The sequence below is a fragment of the Sarcophilus harrisii genome, chromosome 3 (assembly GCF_902635505.1).
Source record: "Sarcophilus harrisii chromosome 3, mSarHar1.11, whole genome shotgun sequence".
In the NCBI taxonomy this organism is placed as follows: Eukaryota; Metazoa; Chordata; class Mammalia; order Dasyuromorphia; family Dasyuridae; genus Sarcophilus; species Sarcophilus harrisii.
The window spans coordinates 553,339,132-553,359,709 of NC_045428.1; the positions used below are offsets into that span (position 1 = coordinate 553,339,132).

A 20,578-nucleotide genomic window follows, 5' to 3' on the forward strand; every position below is an offset into this window, starting at 1 on the left:
AAAGGAAGGGCCTAGTCCAAGTCAGAATCTGAATCTAGGTCATTGGAATTGTTGAAAAGTGGAAAGGGCCACATGGGGGGAGCTTTCCTCCCTGGAGATCTTCAAGCAGAGGCTGGAAGATCACTTGTCATGTATGTTATAGTGAGGATTCCTTTAAGGAATGGGTTGGACTGGATGGCTCCTAACAATCCTTCCCCTCCAGCTTCCAAACTCAGCAAGTGTAGGCTGAATGATGGATTCTCAGTGAAGTCATGGAGGGAATTGGATTAGAAGCCCTCAATGGCCCCTTTCAACCCTGAGGTTCCATGGGTTTGAGAGAAGATGATTTTAGGAAAGTCAGATCAAGGTCATGATGACCATGCCATCAAGGTCAAGACCCAGAAATTAGGAGGGGAACAGAAAGCCAGGCCGGCCTCCAAGACCAGATAAAGGACATCTCAGGCTAAGATCTCGCTGCTCTATCACCAGAACATCCTGAGCTCTGGAAATTCATGCCCTTTTGCCCTAATTTGTAAACCTCTAATGACCTGAGTCTTCAAATGTGGATTCTCTGCCCACCCCACTGACAAGAGATCACAATCCCTTTGTATCTCAGTTCTCAGGCTTTGAAAGTGGCAGGGAATAAAAAATTATAACTCTCTATAATGAGCATCTCTGAACATAGCCAGCTAGTTCTGAACCAGACCTGCCCTTGAACCCTTTCCAGCTCGGGAGGCTTGCTTTATCTTGCATGCTGATTACTTACAAAAATGGGAATCCCAGTCATTTTCTCACCATAGTGATAGAGGATTTTTGGAAAAGATTTTTATTTCAGTATGTGGAAGTAAGATCCTTTGGGGAAATTATTATCATTATTATAAATATTAACTAATCCACATTAATAATTATGATAACAAACATTTATAAAAACAATTTAAGATTTACAAAGAAGTTTATGTGTGTTATTTCCTTTGATTCTCACAGCAACCTTAGAAATTAAGAACTATTATTATCCCTGTTTTGCACATGAAGAAATTGAGCCTGAGAAAAGTGACCTGGCTTGTCCAGTGTCATGCAGCCAGTAAATATCTGAGACAGGATTCGAACTCAGGTCTTCTAGACTTCAAGAATTAGAGTTTTGGACTTACTGATCTGCCCCAAAAGGAAGACCAGTTGGTCATAAGAGGAAAACTGGGAAATCTGGAGGGAGAAAACCAATCTGGTGGGAGAAACTCAGGAGCAGGATGGGAGAATTTTTGTGCAAATTACCTAAAAAACCAGTTAATTATGCCATTTACAGCAAGCTGTAGAAAAGAGATTCAGTTCTATCAGTCTGCTCTTCCCAGGGATGGCTCTAGGAAGGAGGAAGCTTCAAGCTTGTTCTTTCTCTTTCTCTTTCTCTTTCTCTTTCTCTTTCTCTTTCTCTTTCTCTTTCTCTTTCTCTCTCTCTCTCTCTCTCTCTCTCTCTCTCTCTCTCTCTCTCTCTCTCTCTCTCTCTCTCTCTCTCTCTCTCTCTCTTCTTTCTCTTGCCCTGTGGCTGTGAAAACCCACCTAATGAGAGGCTCCCCTACATCCTTGTCTCCATGGTAACAAGCCAGACACCACTTGCTACCATCCCTAGGGGCAATGGGAAAAGTGGGGGATAGGCATTGCCCCAGAGTAATAGCAGTATTGTCATCACTAATATAAATAATGATATTAATATTATGAAAGCAGCCCTCTTAATAACAACCAAAAAAAATGCCTTAAACCTAACCCTCTCTCATTGTTAAGGGCAGGTTAAGGAGAAAAATCTTCCTTACTTTTCACAAATGGACCACCTTGGGTATTCTTTCACGTCTGGGTACCTCTCCATCTCATACACACCAAAACACAATCCCTAATCTCCTACTACCTTATATACTTTACAAACCTGAACCCCTTCAACACTGTAGATTAGAGAAGTGGGGCTAGACTCTATCCTGTTTCAATGGTGGCAAAGAAAAAGAGGGAGAAGAGAAAGTTCTCTCAAAGTGTACAATGTCTAGTGACTGGTGTGTCTACACTGATTGGTATCCCTCAATGATCAGATTCCTCCACATTCAACATGTAAAGTAACCAGCATCCCTCTAACCAACATTCCCAGTGACCAACACTCGGTGATCAAAGACCAACATGCAAAGTGACAAGTCGCTACATTAGCTAACACCCCAACGGCCAGATACTATCAATAACCACAATCTTCTGTTGCCATTGTACCACGGTCAACATGCTTAATGACTAGTATCCACAGGAACCGATGTCCTCAATGACCTACGCCATCAGTGACCAGTGTCCCTCATGCTCAAAGATCAGCACCCTGGATAACCAGTATCTTCAATGACTAATATCCATATCGACCCCCATTCTTCATAACCTGCATTTCCAGAGATCAAAGTCCATCAATGTCTCAGTAACCAGAGTCCATAGGATCCAGCTTCCATAGTGGTCCATCTCCTCAGTAACCAATATCCTCAATACATCCAGAGTAGCCAATGTCCTTGGTAACCAATATCCATAGTAACAAAAATTCAAGGGAATGCTCTCTTTGGTGCTAGTCTATGACCTCCACCTTTCCAAATCAGGAATCCATAGTGAACAGAATGAGCAGGGTCCCAGTAAGCACTATCTTCCACAATCAGTGACCTAGGACCCAGAGTGCCAACATCTTTGGAGTCCAGGATTCACAGTGAACAATAAGCTTTAACAACTAGGATCAACAATGACCAATGGCCTTAGTGACCAGTATCCTCAGGGACCACCATCCTCGGTGACTGGTGTCCATAGTGACAAAAACTTCGGGAACCAGAGTCCTCAGTGACCAGGGAGCATAAAGTCAAGACTGGAGCCAAACTGCCAACCAAAATCTCCAAAAGAGAAGCAACCTCCCCCTACTCCAGCCATATTTCCTTCCTAGGTCATAGACCTTCAGGAAACAATCCCTTCTTATTGGGATATTCAACTACCAGGAGAAAGAAGGAGAAAGAGAGGAAAATGGACTTGGAGACTTGGGGAAAAGGTAAGGGAGCTGATGTCATACCAAAAAAAAAAAAAAAAATGGAACCACAAACCAAATCAGGTTAAAAAAAGGGTGGGGGAGAAAAAAAACAGGCAGGGGAGAGGAAGGTCCCACAGGACCCACTTGTCCCCAACATCACTCATTCTTGGGCCTCCCCCCTGAGCCATCCTACCTGATGGGGGCCCCACGTCCTTGCGCTGGTCTCAGCAGCACTGTGATGGTGCTCTCTGACTCCCCCAATGGGGATGGCATGTCCCCATAGTCAAAGCTCGGAGCTGAGAAGGGAGAGATGAGGAGCGGTAAGCCAGAGGCCAGGGAAAGAGTTTGAAGACATTCAGAGAACCTTGATTCCAGATATCAAGACCACTATTCCTGAGACCTGACTTCTCTCCTCCCTTAATACCCACGGGTCCTGAGCCTTCCTGTTATAGCCTCCCAGATATCTCCACCTTTAGCCTCCCTGATCTTCAATCATCAGTCTTCCTTCTCCCTAGAAGCCCACCTTCCTGATTACTTAATCTCCAGCCTCCCTAACATTCAGCCCCTATACTCCCTGATCCCTTGGTCCCAACCTCCCTGACCTCATTCTCTCCAGTATCTATGACTACTTAACAGCTAAGCTTCCTGACGCCTCCTGTCCTCAGCCTTTTTGACCCTTCAGTCCCCAGTTCCCCCAATCGCTTCCTCTCAAGCCTCAATGATGCTTTTGTCTGTGATCTCACTGACCCGTGATTATCCAACCTTCCTGATTCCCCCTAAGTTCTCTTCTCCTTTGGTCCCTAGCCTCCCAAATACCTTGTTCCCAGCCTTCCTGATCTTTCAGGGCATCTTTTGGCTGCCAATTTCCATATCTACAACCTCTCTGACTTATTAATAGCCAACGTTCTTAAGTTCTTCCAGATCTTTCATTTCCTCCCTAAATCTCCAAACCTAGTTCTCTGATCCATTGGTCCCCAACCTCCATGATCCCTCAAGATCCATGAGTTCTCTGACTCTCCTTTCCCTTTCCCCTAACCCCTCACTAATGTACAAGTCCCCAACATTCCTGACATTTCAGTCCCCAGCCTCCCTGATCTCTCCCATCTCCAGGCTCCCTGACATTACTGTTTTCTGCTTCTCTGATCCCTCTCTATGTCCCCTGCCTTTTTAACCCCTCAGGGAAGCAATAAAAAGTCCAAGGACAGGGTCTAGATCTGTGATTCCACTGAAATAGGGACCTTTTAAGTGAAGAAACTCCCCCTACGAATTCAGGTCAGCATCTCCTTTGCAACCATAGTCTTAGAGGGTGGCCTAGAGTTCTGAGACATTAAGAGCCCAAGATCACAGTCCTAACACACACAGAGGTAGGAAAAAGCCCCCAGTCTTGCAGGCTCCAGGATCAGCTCTCTACCTGCTAAGCCATGCGCTCTGTGTTAGAGGACTGATGGCACACTGAAAATAAAACACAGACCCTGACTGATCTTCCAAATAGAAGGGACAAAGTTCTCCCCAAGTACAGCAAGATACATGCTCAGAAACAAAAAATGATAGGTGACAATGGAACCAGAAATGAACTGAGCCTCTGGACATTGCACGATAATCTCTTTGGAGAGGGGATACTCCCTCATCTCCAGACCCCTCCATGAATCTTCACCAAAGCATCCAGTTCCCCACCTCCTACTCCTCCAATCCAATGATGATCCCCATCCCCATCAGACTTCTATTGGGATCCGCCACATTATATATTCCATGGCAAGATACAGTCCACAGGGTTAGCCCAGTGTGGACGGGGGCCTCTGTTGGGATGTGGAGAATGTGTTTGCTCACCAGAGATGTTGGTGGTGATCTCAGTGAGAGCCGTCTGGCCAAAGCCCTTGCCAGTCCTTGCCCTCACAGAGAACAGGTATGTGGTACCCGGATGCAGGTTGGAGAACACGTGGTAAGTCTCATTCCGGAGCTTGGACACTGTGCGCCTGGGGCCAGGCACATTTACTGCAGGGTCTGATGATTCGATGCTCTGATAGCTGATCTGAAGATGGACCAAGGTGGGAAAAGTCACAGAGAAGAGGGTGTCACTGTCAGGGACTACTGAGATTTAGAGTAAGAAGACAGGTCACTAAGCTTTGCGGATGACCTCCCCAACTTTCCATCTCCCTTCTCCCCCAAATCTAAACAACCCCTACTGATCCACACAGATCTTAGAATCAGAAGGCTCTACAGAAGACTTCTTTTCTTTCTTCTTCTCCCACCATCTATCCATTTCTTCTTCCCTACCCCCTCCCTGAGCTTCTGCTCAAGGCTTATGGATCTGTATCTAACCAGAGAACCAAGTCTCAAGGAAATAGCTCTACCTCATATTGGGTGATGAGGCCATTTGGCTCCAAAGGTTCCTCCCACTTCAGAAAAATCATGTCCTCCAAAGGGGTGAAGGTCAGTGACTCTGCTGAGATGCCTCCAGGAACTGTAAGGAAAACCCCACCCCAGACCTTAATTAGCTCAGATATAATGAGAGAGACAGAGGTCATCTAAAAGGAGGAATTTTCTGACGATTAAGAAGATGAAGCTCTTACATTACAGATGAATTGGGAGCTTCTCTTCCCTGGCAATCTTTAAAAACAGGAGAGCCCTACTCAACCAACGAACATTTATTAAGTGACTTCTATGTCCCAGGATATTAAAGACAAAAATGAAACCATCCCTACACACAAGGAGCTTTTTACCAGTCCAGTACCTTTGTCAAGATAACTCCAAATGAAATCCCAGAGACTCAGACATGAACGAGCAATAACAATAACAGTTGAGGAGGGAGGGCATTGGCAATTAGGGTATCAAGGATTTCACTTGGAAGATGGTTCTTAAGGTTCGTTGTAAAGGAAGAGAAGAATTCTATGTGGTGGAGGTGAGGAAGGGATGTATTGCATGAAATTCAGCCAGAGCAAAGATGGGAGATTGAATATCAAACGTGAGGAACCAGTAGGAAATGTTATGGAAAATGCCTGGGATAGCACATGAAGGCGAGGGGACAGATTGAACAATGAAAGGAAGAAATTTCCATAAAGGAAACTTGAAGCACAATGGGGTAAGGGACCACCGTAGAGGATAAGGTGCCCCAGAAGAAAAGAATGATCAGTTTCTCACATCTCATCAGAGAGGTGATGAATGAGGCATATGCTGTCAAACAAGGCCACTAGGTTGATTTGTTTTCCTTCAGTATTCTTCCTGGCTTTAAGGTAAGGTTTTAATTGAAAAGGAAGGATTACTAGGAATAAGATAGGGGTGAGGTGGAGGAAGTACATTAATATATTAATAATTATATAAAAATATATTGTTTATAATTAATTTATATTATGTTATAAATGATAGGTTTATAATAAATTTATATAATTTTATGTTACATTATAATATATTATACCTATCAAATATGACCACGAGGTTGATTTGTTTTCCTTCAGTATTCTTCCTGGTTATAAGGTAAGGTTTTAATTAGAAAAGAGGAATTATTAGGAATAAGAAAAATAGGGGTGAGGTAGAGGAAGTACATTGATATATTAATAATTATATAATATATTTACAATAAATTTATATTGTAAAATGTGATATATTTATAATAAATTTATATAATTTTATATTATATCATCTTATACCTGTTAACATATTTATAATAAGTATAATTTAAATTATATAACAATTAATAATAATAATAAAGTAATAGATTGCTAAAGGCAGTAAAAATCTTCAGGACCATCTAGTCCAACACTCTCATTACAGCAAAGGAAACAAAGTCTTAGCCAATGCCTTACACAAGATCATAGCTGGCCAGTGGCAAAATTAGAATCCAAGTGTCTTAACACACAACATGGAATCTTTTTTTAAATGGGTGTTTTGGTTAACATTTATGTCCTGTATGACAAAAAATTCTACTCTCCGTGGCCTGGAAAGGTTTACTTTGTAATGAATCACATTTCATGGGCTATATGGTAAATAGTCAGAGGCCCCAGAGGATAGTGACCCATTGAGGTACCATCTTGAAACCACATTCCAAGCATATAAAATGCCTGGCCATGGAACTGGCCCCTTCCCAGTGGTCCATATATTAGTAGTGGGCCATAAATCTAGGGCTGACATAAACTTAAGTAGTCATTAAATCCAGCCCCCTCATTTTTGTAGATGGAGACATCAAAGCCCGGGAGTTAAATAATAACCTCAGGATCTGAGATGGGATTTGAACCCATGACTCTGATGCAGTATCCTACACCAACTGAATATAAACTGATGCAGAATGAAAAAATGCAGAATCAAGGGAACAATCTACACAAAAAGTATAGCAATGGTGCTCCCCCTCCAGGGCCATGGGGCCCATCTCACCACCCAGCTAAGAATAATGAAATGCTGGGATTCCCAGAAGGCTGGGGACACTGGAGGTCTGATTTTCTAGTCTCATTTTGTGCTTTCCTGCCTTAGGGAGCAGACCCTGACCCTAGACACCATCCCTGAATCCATTCGACCCAGAATCACTCTCCAATTAATTGCCCTAATCATTAAGCTGATAACAAGGCTTCCCTAGGGAAAATTTCAAACTGGGATTGAGCTACCCTAGGTAAGAATGGATTTTACTCTCAGGCTGGGAAGGGGGGAAGCTGTTCAGGGAATCCAGACAGTCAATTTCTCTTCAAGAAAAGCTGATGAGTGTTTGTTAGTGTCAAATACTCACTAAGCACCTATGATGAGCAAGGGCAGGGACCTGCTTTCAACCACCAGCCATTTATAATGTAGTTATAAAAAGTGGGACTCCTGACAGCTGCAGGAAACCGTCCTCCAAAGTGACTAAACTGGACATACCCTCTGACTCAGTGATACCACAACCATGCATGTACACCCTCAGAGACTAAAGAAAGGAGGAAAGGAACCATATGCACCAAAAATACTTATAGCCACTCTCTGTGAGGTGCCCATCAGAAGGAGAATGGCTGAAGCAGTTATAGTATAGGAAAGGAATAGAATACTGTTGGGCCATAAGAAATGATGGTTTCAAAGAAACCAGAAAAGACTTATATGAACTGATGCAGAAGGAAATGAGCAGAACCAGGAGAACAATTTATACAATAACAACGACACTGTATGGAGAAACAACAAAACTGAAATCAAAAACTGTGATGAAGGCAGTGACTAGCCACAATTCAAGAGGAGGTAAAAGATAATGCGTCACCCACCTCCTGACAGAAAGGTGATGGACTCAGGATGTAGACTGAGAGATATGAGACTGTGTCTTAGACACAGTCAGTGTAAAAATTTGTCTTGACTCTGCATATTTGTAACCAGGGTTTTTTCTTTTTTTCCTCTATGTTTTTTTACTTTTTCTTTTTTCTTTTTCTTTCAATAGCAGGGGAGATGGGAGGGAGGAAAATAATTACTCAAAAGAATTAGAAATAAAGTAGATGCCCACAGATTGGGTAATGGCAAAACAAAATGTGGAACATGAATGGAATGGAATATTACTGTGCTTTAAGAGGCAGCTGGTAGCTCATGGATAAACCACTTGGCCTGGAATCAAGTGAATTGAAATCTGGATCTCAGATACTTTCTAGTTGTGTGATTCTAGTCAAGTCAATTAGCTTCTATTTGCCTCAGTTCCTTCAACTGTAAAATGGGGTCACGATTGCATCTACCTTCCAGGGTGATGATGAGCATCAAACGAGATAGTGTTTTTAAGTGCTTAGCAGACTGCCTGCCACATAGCAAGCACTTCATAAATGCTAAATCCCCTCCCCTTCCTTTCTCTCGTAACAAACAAAGAACAATATGAAGAGAGAAGCATCAAAAGATGATGCAGAGAAAAGTAAGCAAAGCCAAGAAAACAATATACATAATGACTACAATGGAAACGGGAAAAAAACCGTAAAGCAAGTGAAAATGAATGTTGCAGAATCACAAAGAACAAGCCTGGCTTCAAAGAAGGGAGACAGAGAAGACACCTGCCCCAATTCCTTTGCAAACCTTCAAGATGGGGGTAGGGAAGATGTCCAGAGATGTGGAACATTGTATTCATCTTCAGAATTTTTTCGTATGTTGATCAAATTTGCTGATTTTTTTCTTCCACATTTTCTTTTTTTAAAAATCATTATTTGCTATAAGGATGGTTTGTTGGGAGGGGGAAGGGAGAAGAAGAAGGATATTGAAAAAAAATTAAGCAATGTGAAAATAAAAGACATCAATAAAAAAAGACATCTTTTAAAAAAATGTTTATTCATTGAAAACTAATTTTTTTTTTAAGAATATTGCATTTGGAAGCAGATGAGCTTAGAATCCGGTCCTGGATTTGCTACTTGCTGACTGTGGAGTCTCTAGGAAAATAAATGAATGAATGAATAGATAGAGAAGTAAATAAATGAATGGATAGATAAATGAATGAATAATAAATGAACTGGAACAAAGCTTAAAGATCATGTAAGCTCCTTGAGGACAGGAGCTGTTTCATTTTTCTCTCTGTATCTCCAGCACCTAGCATGGTACCCGGTATATAGCAAGTACTTAGTCAGTTCTTGTTGACTGATTAATTAAGTACAGCCACGTCATTCTACAGATGGGGAAACTGAAGCCGATCAAGAATGTGATTTATCCAGTCATACTTGCAAGGTCCTCTAGCTCCAAAGTCAGTCCTCTTTCCATTACTCTAGTTTGCTGCTGCTTGTCAACACCCTTACTAGTACAGACCATTCCTATCCTTAATCCCTCCAGCCTCAATGTCAACCAAGAGAGGAAAATAAGTTTGCAAAGAATGTACAGATTCAAGTAAAATTCTAAAGGTCTTTCTCTTTGCAATCATGGGAATTGTATGTGTCAATAGGATGGAGGGACAGGGTACTACCAGCCTGGCAGGAAGAGAAAAGTTATCATTCATCAAAAGGAAACTGGCAAAGTGTGAAACCCTGTTCAAGTGGAGGGCAGAGATCCTCCTGGAAGCACTAATCCCAGAATTTGATGAAAGAAGCTAAGATGGTATCAGCCTAGAAGTAGGGAACAAGACAAGAATGGGGTTGCAAACTCAGGAGGGAGACTGTGTTGGGGCAGCATGCAGGCCAGTTAGCCCAGAAAGCTGGGCTGGCCTCTATGGCCACTCAGGGATGTTACAGCAGAGAAATCCCTGTGCCCTGAAACTTTGAAATTCCAGGCTCAAAACTTGTTTTGCTTCACCTTCTCTTCAACTAAGACTGGTAAAGTCTCATTGGAAAACCCTCACTCACCTCATGAAGGACTATGGGAGTAGATTGCTATTCATAAAAAGAACAAACCTACTTAAATTGTGGGTCATGATCCTATGTGAAGCCACATAACTAAATGTGGGAGTCCCAAAATTATGATTTATTATCAGTGAATGTTTATTTGCATATCTATTTTACATAATTATATACCCAGGGTCACATAAAAATTTCTCAGGCACAAAAGGGTCACAAGTAGAAAAGGTTTAAGACGTCCTGATATGACTATACTGTCAGACTGATTAATAGGCTGATTTGATGGATGAAATGCTTTTTCCTTCTTTCCTTTCTTCCTTTCTTTGTTCTTCCTTCATTTCTTCTTTCCTTCCTCCCTTTCTTTTTTCTCCTTCCTTTATTTTTTCTTCCTTTCTTTCTTCCATCATTTTCTTCCTCCCTTTTTTGTTCTTCCTTTCTTTTTTTTTCCTTTCTTCCTTCCTTTTTTCTTCCTTCCTTTCTTTCTTTCCTTCCCTCCTTGCTTTATTTTTTATTTTTTTACTGAGGCAATTGGGGTTAAGTGACTTGCCCAGGGTCACACAGCTAGGAAGTGTTAAGTGTCGGAGGCTAGATTTGAACTCAGGTAACTTAAGGGCTGGTGCTCTAATCACTGCACCCCCTAGCTGTCCCTCCTTTTTTTATTTTTTTTCTTCCTTCCTTTCTTTCATTATTACAAAGGAAGAGTGTTCAATGGGGAAATCTGTTACAATCAGGCTCTTTGGGAGGGAGAGGAATATGTATGCATAAACATCTTTTTTAATTTAATCCATGTTATTAACATTCTTTTAAGTCCAGGCAATCAACAATATAGTAAATCAAGTCCTGATTGGTAGTGGCCAGTAGGGATGCTCCAGCTAAACATTTGAGACTGGGTCTAGAATGCAGGTTAGAGCCTGATCGCTCCCAAAGAAGAGGAAGGAAGGGAGATCTAGTTGATCCCTAAAACCAAAGGGAACAACATCACACTTGCTTCAAAGAAAGAAAAACAAATTACACAAACAGCAACATCACTGATGGTGATAGAGAGCTAGACTTGGAGTCAAGAAGAGCCAAGTTTGAATCCTATCTCAGGCATTTGCTAGCTGGGTAACCTTGGATAAATTATTCAATCTCTCTGAGCATTAATCTCTTCATTTATAAAATGAAAGAGCTGGACTCAGCAGTTTCAATGAATCCTGTCTACATCTTATTTATACATAGTTGCTTACATCCTACCTCCCCCATTTAACCGTGAGCTCCTTGAGGTCTTTTTTTGTATCCCAGGGCTTATCACAGTACCTAGCATGCAAATGGTACTTAATAAATGCTTGCTGACTATGTCTCCAGGGCATCTTCTAGTTCTAGGTTTATGACCTATGGCCTCTGTTTCTGAAGGATTAGCACAGTATTATATAGTGTACTAGACCAATGACAATAATTGTAATTGAGAAAAGTCAAATAAATCTGGACACTAGAATGTTTTTGTAAGTGACAAAGAAAGCCCCTGTTGTTGTTTTTTTCTTTCTTGTGGTTTTTCCCTTTTGATCTGATTTTTCTTGCACAGCATGACAAATAGAGAAATACGTTTTAGAAGAATTGCATGTTTAACTTATATCAGATTGCTTGTTGTCTTGGAGAGGGAGGCAATGAAGGAGAGAGGGAGAAAAATTTGGAATACAAGGTTTGCAAAGGTGAATGTTGAAAACTGTCTTTGCATGTATTTGGAAAAATAAAGTACTATTTGAAAAAAAGGAAAAAATTCAAAAAGAAAGCCCCACTTCAGGCTTTCATGTACTAAAGAGAAGAAAAGGGAATTCAGACTAGAGGCAAGAATAGGGAAGAGGGGGATTAGCTCATCTAGGAATTAGATGCAGACTGGTAGAAACAGGAGAGGGTTAGAATAATGGGCCATTCTCGGCCATTCAAGGGGCAGCAGGTCCAGGAGAAGTTAAGGAGAAAGGGTAGAAAAAGAGCTCTCCTGTGGAACTGGGTCTAGGGTAACAGCAATTATTCTTTCATATGTATGTGTGTGTGCATATGTATATTGCATGTTTGTGTGTACACATGTATATTCTCACATAGTTATGCACATGTGTATATTGTGGCAATGTATGTATTGTGTGCCTATTTCTCTATATGCACCATGTATATACAAACTACATGTATGTATCATGCAGGTCTGTACTATGCTGTATAGACATATTGCATGTATTGTGTTGTGTGTACAAATATTCATATATGCATTGCATTATATGCATACATATGGTGTGTGCTATTGTGCAAGTGTGTGTTCAGATATGTATTTCTTTCTTTCTTTCTTTCTTTCTTTCTTTTTGCTGAGGTAATTGGAGTTAAGTGACTTGCCCAGGATCACACAGCTAGAAAGTGTCTGAGATCAGATTTGAACTTAGGTCTTCCTGACTTCAGGGCTGGTGCTCCATCCACTGTACCACCTAGCTGCCCTGGATATGTATTTCTATATTATATTCTGCACATATTCATTTATATGCAATAGTGAGTATTTATCTCATCTACTCTGGATTTATCTCGTGAGTACCGATTTATATATGTTCCCTCCTCCATTAGAATGTGAGCTCCTTGAGAGCAGATACTGTTTATTTTCTTTTATATCCTCAGGCCTTACTTAGCATAGTTCCTGGCACATGGTAAGCACTTAATAAATTCTTATTATTGATGGAGTACTTGATTTGAAGCCAATCCTTTAAAAGAAAGGTTTATTGATGTCTTTTGGTTTTTATGTCAGTCATTTCCAGAGATCATTTCTTTATAGGCTACATGACAACCTAAGAGGCCATATAGTAGCCTAAAAGCCACGATAAACTAAAGACCACAGAATAATAAATAATAGCTAACATTCCCATAGCAAAGGGTTTAAGGGTTGCAAAGCATTTTACATATTCAATTACTATTTGATGCATCCTATCATTATCTCTAGTTTACAGTAAGGAAACTAAGGCTAAGACTTCTCTCAAAGACTTGCTCAAGATCCCACATTAATAAGTATCTGAGGCAAGAGTAGAACTCAAGTTTTCAGTGTTTCACCCTCTTAGCTGGGCTTCTTAAAATTTTCCACTTTACTTTTTACCCAAAAAATTTTTACATGACCCTGGATATATTGGTATATAAAATAGGCATACAAATCACACATTTACTTATAATAAATCATAATTTCATGACCCTCACATTCAATTACAAGACCCCATATGGGCTCACAAACTACAGTTTAAGAACTGGGCTCATAACATAGCACTTTCACTCTTTCTGTTGTTATTTGCTTGCATTTTGTTTTCTTTCTCAGGTTTTTCTTTTTTAATCTGATCTTTCTTATGCAGCAAGATAACTGTATAAATATGTATATATATATATTGGATTTAACATATATTTTAACATATTTAACATGTACTGGATTACCTGGCATCCAGGGAAGAGGAGGGAAAAATTTGGAACAGAAGGTTTTGCAAGGGTCAATGTTGAAAAATTATCTATGCACATGTTTTGTAAACAAAAAGCTTTAATTAAAAGAATGAAAGAACTGGGCTCTAAGCCATCTATTATCCTCAACAAGGGCCATATACCATAAAGCCAAGTAATAATGTGAAGACTTCATAGGGGCAGCTAGGTGGTGCAGTAGATAGAGCACCAGCCCTGAAGTCAGGAGGACCTGAGTTCAAATTTTGTCTGACATTTAATACTTCCTGGATATGTGACTCTGGGCAAGTCACTTAATCCCAATTGTCTCAGCAAAAAAAAAAAAAAAAAAAAAAGGCTTCATAACACCGATAGCCCAAAGATGACATTTAATTCTAAGGAAAAGGCCTGCTACCAAACCCAGAAGTTCTTCATCCCAGGCTTATTCTCAAAATAGTCATTCTTCACTTTATTCCATGGCCATCTTCATCCAATTAATTGTGCTACTGCTATTTGAAAGGGTTTATCAATCTACTCCCCTATTATAAGGTTCCACTTTCACTATCCCTGTAACTTTCAAAATACCCTTCCTTGGTTACATCCTTCTGTGTATGTATGTATATATATAAACATATGTATATGTATGTATGGGTATATATCTGCTCCTACTAGAATGTAAGCTCCTTGAGAGCAAGAACTGTCTCATAATTTTTTTATATTTGTGGCAGAGTAAGAACTTAATTTTTTATTCATGGATTCATTCATTCTAAACCTCAATTTCCTCATTTGTAAACTAAGGGGTAATAATACCTTCCCTTATGCCTTCTAGACTTCAACATAGAGCTTTAAGTAAAGACTGAATGAGTACTGAATGTGAGTAGAGGGGATGCTGTTTTACTTTTATCTTTGTATTCCCGGAGGTTAGGACTGGGCCCAACATACACTAGGAGTTTGTAAATGTCAGTTGATTATGTAATTATTTAGATCTGGGCCTCTGAGATCCTTTCTGATGCTGGAATTCTATGACTCCATATCCCCATAACATTCACTTAGCCCAAAGCTTCTTAAACTTTTTCCACTTGCCATCCTTTCTTGCCCGAGAAATTTTTATGTAACCCTAAATACAGAAGTATCTAAAAGAGGTATACAAATCAATTGCTTATTGATAATAAATCATAATTTCATGACCTCCATGTAGTTTAAGAAGCTTTGACCTAGACCATGGTAGATGATGAAGCAAGCTGGACTTGGACACAAGAGACCTGAATTTTAATGCTTGGCTTAGCTTACTTAGTATTGTGTGACCATAAGTTACAATTTCTCTGAATCTCAGTTTCCCTCTCTGTAAAATATGGATAATAATGTTTGTGCCACCTAATTGGCTGAGATGCCATGAGACACGTGCTTAATAAAACCCGTGCTTAAATAAAAAAAAAGTACTATCAAAATGTTGGGTTTATTATCATTATTATTATCATTACTACTACTACTATTTGCTAAACTGGACAGCAAATTTCAAAAAGACAAAGTAGCAACCTTTCTCCTATTCAACTGAATTCAACAAATGTAAAGTGACTACTATATATATCCTAGTGTGCTAACTCTTGGAAAAACACAAACAAAAGTGAAACAGTCCCCACACTGGAAAAATTTACTGGAAGGTGGCCAGCTGAGTGTAACCAGCTTCTGGAGATTATAACACAGCAAACAAAAAGTAAAAAAAAAAAAAAAAAAAAAAAGCAATTGGCAGATGGAGAAAGCACTGAGACCCAAGGGCTTCATGGAAGATGTGGCATCTAAGCTGAGCCTTGAAGCAACATAGGATTCTAAGAGGCAAAGATGAGGAAGGAGTATGTTTCAAGGTTATGCAAATGCATGGAAATTGGAGATGAAAAGTCAAGATCAGAGAATAGTCCATTGTGAAGGGAAAGTTATATGAAATAAAATTAGAAATGTGAGTGGGAACCAAGTTGCAGTGAGTCTTCAAGGCCAGGCTGGGAACTCTATATTTTGTCCTAGAGACAACTGGGAGTCACTGAAGATTCTTGAGCAGGGCAGTATCATAGTCAAAAGTGTAATTTTTCAGAAATTCAATAAATACACGATAATTTCAACAAACATTTACTAAATATGTGGAAGATGGGATAGACAAGAAAGAGACCAGATATCATTACAATAATCCAGATGACAGGTGATGAACTAAGGTAGTGACTGTATGAATGGATGGAAAAAGATACAAGTATATGGTATTGTGCCTTTTGAGATATCAAACATGAACTAGACACAGCAGGTCATTATTAAAGGCTCATTGACTGATTCATGGTAGAATTAGCAAAGAACTACAGAACTTTTTTAAACTTTGAATCTCATTCAGCGTCTAGTGCAATGTTTTGCAAACATTAGGCACTTAATATCAGCATTAAGTCAGTCTATGAGCATTAGACTCTGTGCTACATACTCTCAATCAGTCAACATACATTTATTAAGTGCTTGTGTTCCAGGCAGTATGTTAAGCCTGGGAGATGCAAAGAAAGATGGGCACATATTTGCAGATATGCTTCGTTTAGGTACATTAAGTACCTTGGAGAGTTACAGGATGGCAAATGGACACATTCTGCCTTCTAGTCCTGGCGAGCTTGAGTTTCCTACTACTGATTCTACTACTGAGTCCTAGCTCTTTGCCCCATTCTCAATCACTGCCAGGTAGCCAGTCCTTGACCCAAGGCACTCAGCAAACAAAGCCTTCCATCAATACCCTCGAAGGTAGGACTTCCTAAAGGACCAAGCCACTCAAAACCATTGGGGTCTTACCATCCTCATCTGTCTGGAAAATGACCTCCTTGCCCTCTTTTCTGCCCTCGGGATTGGTCAGGATGAGCCGCACATGGATGTTCCTATAGGGCAGCAGGTTTTTTATGGTGTAGCGGTTAGTGCCCCGTTCCATCTTCACGCACTCCCGAAAAGTCTGGTTATGGCTGCTGCCCACGGTGTAACGGTAGCACAGGGACACGGTGTAGGTGTGGCAGCGGGTGACATTGTAGCCAAGCAGCTCCCACTGGAGGGTCAGCTGGCGAGATTGGATCTCCGAGAAGGCGAGACCTTTGGGAGCTCTCATGGGCTCTGGGGGACAAAAATGGGGCCACAGGGCCCCTAACATGTTGGTGGGAAAGAGATTGGCCCCAACTCATGAAGCCCTTTTTCTGAAACAGGAACTGCTCCAGAGAGTGTCCCATGCCAGAAATTATAGGTCTTTCCAAATATTAGGGAAAAATCATTCATTTCAGATATCTACACTAACTACCAACAAAATATCAATAATATAGGTCTCCCTTTAAGGGGTAAATAAGACTGTTTATAATTAGCATATTAACTATGCAAGCAAATAGTACTGCTAAAGTTCAGTATCTCTGCCATGCTTTTCTCCCAAATCTGGCTTGGATAAAACTTGAATGTGTTCTATACTCTCACTTTTCAGTGCATCTCTATTTTCCTCCTTTTCAAAAATTCTCTCACTTTTGAAATGCCACAAATTCAGGCCGATGGGATACTTAAAAGGGGATCTTCTCCCCCAGGAATGAGCAGGAACAGTGCAGTCCAACAGAACTGGGTTCAGATTTTACTTATTCCCTGTGAGACTTTGGGCAAATTATTTCGTATCTCCAGGTTTCATTTCCTGCTCTGCCAATGGCTTCCGGTCCTGAGGGCACTCCTCCTCTCTCTCCAGGGTCACTCACCTGCACATTTTGTCCTGCTGATGAGGGCAGGGCCGGGCTTTCCAGTACCCCCCTCCCCAGGCCGGGTGAGCAGCACGCTGATCTCGTACTCCGTGTCGGGGTCCAAGTGCCACAGCTTGTAGGTCTGCATGCTGACTGCGTGGACCTCTGCCCACGGGCCCCGAGACATGCGGTATTCGATCTCCTTGCGCACGATGGGGCCGTCCCCAATGATGGAGTTGGTGTTGAGTTGAATGATGAGGTAGGTGGAACCAGCCCGGAGCAGCTGGGGAGGGGCGATGGGGGTGGGGGGCTCTGGAGAACAGGACAGGATAGGCAGGAAAGGGCCGTGTGGGAGAAACCACAGCCACTTCTTGCCCACATCCAGAACTCTATAATCCCTAAAGGGATTGGGGGGGGGGGTGCAGGGAAACATGACCCAGGGAGGAACCAAGAAGATACCCTTTGACCCTATCCCCCTCTTCCAATCAAACCCACCCAGAGGGCACCCTCTAACCTGGGATCTCCCAGATCCTTCGAGTCCCTCTCCCTGATTCACCCCAGTTCACTGACCCTTAACAATGAGCTCTGCAAAGTTGGAGACGCCGGCGCCCCTTGGGGCCTGAGACACACAGCGATAGAGATCCTGTTCCCCCCGCCCTACTTCAGGCAGCAGGAAGGTGGCCAGGAAACGGCGGTGGCTGATGTGCTTCACGGAGGCAGCAGGGACCATCAAGCCGCCCTGGCGCTGGGGGAGAAGGAGAAGCCTGGAGGCTGCTCTGCCTGCCCAGAGCCCTGCCCAGAGCCCACACCCAGAGCCCTGCTCAGAGCCCACGCCCAGAGCCCTGCCCAGAAGGACGAGGATGTCCCCGGGAGCCTGCCCGCCAGCCATGAGCACACAACCCCTCAAAGGGAGCCCAAGGGGCAGCCCGCCACCCTCCTGCCAAGGAGAGGAGAAGGGCAGAGCAAAGGGTAGCTCTCACCTGCAACAGAAACTGCTCAGCCTCTGAGGGCCGCCCAGCTGCCATGCACTGGAAGGTGGCGTTCTGGCCCGCATTGACCTCCACGTCACCCAGGCGGGAGAAGTGAGGGGCCTTTGCTGGAGAGAGGGAACAGGGACACGTGAGGATGGGGCGGAACGGAAGAGCCAGTCTCCCCTCCATGGCCCATGAGGCAGGCCCCCGATTCCCACCCCCACCCCACCCTGGCAGTTCTCCGAGGGATGATGGACAGCGGGGGGACTCCCTGGAGCACTCACCACATGGGTAGCTGAAGAGCAGAATGTCATCCAGACCCATGTAGCCTCGGCGGTCAGGAGAGATGACGGACTCAAACAGCACCTGGGCCAGCAGGGACCCCAACACCAAGCTCGTGGTCTAGGCCTCTGCCCATCGCCACAGCTAACTCTCCCCCTCCCCCAACCCCACCATCAATCGATTAATCATCAGGCAATCAGTAAATGTCCCCCGTGTGCCAGGTGCAACAACTCTAGGTGCCAGACACAAGTGCGAAGAATGAAACAAGCTGATGGCAAGGAGCTCTGCCCCCTTCCCCAAAGCCCTCAGGTCCTCCCCCCATTCCCTCACTTGACAAAAACTTAGTGCACAGTACCATACTGGGGTTTAGGGATGGTGAGTACAATGAGTGCTCCTTCCCTGAAGAAGCTGAGAATCTTGGACCTTTCAGTGTCCCTCCCAAGCCTCCATCCCAGCCCGTTCCTCCCATGTCTTGCCTGTCCTGTAACCCCAAATCTGCCACCGAGAAGGACCACTAACCCAACTTAAAATCCAGCACTGAGCGGCTAACAGCACCTCCAAGGCCTGGGACCACCTGGTGGTTAAAGGCCAAGGCCTGACCTAAAACCCCTCACAGACAATGGACTTTCCCCAAAGACTGGAATCTGAGGTCCAAAGCATTAAGACGCTTGTCTGAGGTCACAGAGGAAATAAGTGGAGGAGCTGGGATTTGAACCTGGTGTCCTAGACTCAGGCAAAGTCCCACCTCTGGACACAGACGGAGCGCTAAGGCTTCCTCCTGACAGAGCTGCCAGGGCCAGCTCACCTGGTACTCATTGGGCCAGAAGGTGCTGACCGCCAGCTCAGCCTGGTGCCATTGACGCCCATGGGAGCCGGACATGTTCCAGACGGGGCTGCCCAGTGGGCCGCCATTGACTCGGACGTAGACTCCGAGAGCCCCTGGACTGTGTCCATCCCGGCTGTACAGGAAGTAGCTGAACTGTAAGCAGTGAGTGTCATTCTCACTCAGGCTTTGGAAGACCAGGTGGGCCCGCTGACCAGCAGCATGCTGGGAAGAGTTGACCATCAGGTACGAACCTAGAAGGAGAAGAGTTCACAGTTTGGAGGCAAAGAGAAAACTAAGTCAATAAACATGGTCAACAAGCATTTATTAACCGCCTACTATGTGCCGTGCAACATATTAAGGACTCAACAACTGAGGCTTCAAGGACATGGGGACTCGGAGGCCAGAGAGGAGAAACAAGAAGGATCTAGAGGAAGCTGGAGAAAAAGGAGTCAAGGAGAACTGCTGACAGGACAAAACAGGAACCAAATGTTTTCTGTATATTTTGGCAATAAACCTTCAGTTCTTACATTTAAACTAGGAGGGATCTAAGAGACTTAGTATTTATGTCCACCTTAAGGTTTACAAAATGCCACAGTCTCAATTTGTTTTGATCCTCATGACTCTCTGAGATAGATGTTACTATTATTCCCATTTTACAAGAAAAGAAACTGAGGCTATGGGCTTAATGATTTGCCCAGTGCCCTACAGATGGCAAGTCGTTGAAGCAGCATTTGAATCCAGACCTTGTGGACTCCAAAGCCAGCCCTCTATCCACAACTCCACCTAGCTGGATCACTGGATCCACTTTCATTGGACAGATGAGAGAAGTAGAGAGTTTCAGATGCTGACCAAGGTCACACAGATTATAAGTGGCAGGCCTGGAATTCTAATTTTGGTCTTTCTATTCCCAGGCCATCATTCTTTCCACTATACAGAGCTGCCTCTCACAATCCCTGCTACGCACATGAGCCCATTCATTTTTTGTTAAACATGGAAAAAATATATGTAAATCAAATATATGCATACATATTTATACAATTATCTTGCTGCACAAGAAAAATCTGATCAAAAAGGGGAAAAATGAGAAAGAAAATTAAATTCAAGGCAACAACAACAAAAGAAGTGAAAAT

General features: G+C 42.6%; 1 protein-coding gene across 4 annotated transcripts in view; it reads right to left on the reverse strand.

The window, feature by feature from the left end:
- Nucleotides 1–20,578, reverse strand: part of PTPRU (protein tyrosine phosphatase receptor type U) — a 114,180-nt gene that overhangs the window by 57,938 nt on the left and 35,664 nt on the right. For all 4 annotated transcript variants that reach the window (XM_031962400.1, XM_031962403.1, XM_031962402.1 and 1 more), the window contains exons 3-11: nt 19,428–19,699; nt 18,625–18,706; nt 18,350–18,465; nt 17,940–18,114; nt 17,388–17,681; nt 16,465–16,773; nt 5,347–5,456; nt 4,823–5,024; nt 3,189–3,291 (exon numbers count right to left, since the gene is read on the reverse strand). In XM_031962400.1, coding sequence (XP_031818260.1) covers nt 3,189–3,291; nt 4,823–5,024; nt 5,347–5,456; nt 16,465–16,773; nt 17,388–17,681; nt 17,940–18,114; nt 18,350–18,465; nt 18,625–18,706; nt 19,428–19,699 — 1,663 coding nt within the window. The remainder of the gene's footprint in view (nt 1–3,188; nt 3,292–4,822; nt 5,025–5,346; nt 5,457–16,464; nt 16,774–17,387; nt 17,682–17,939; nt 18,115–18,349; nt 18,466–18,624; nt 18,707–19,427; nt 19,700–20,578) is intronic.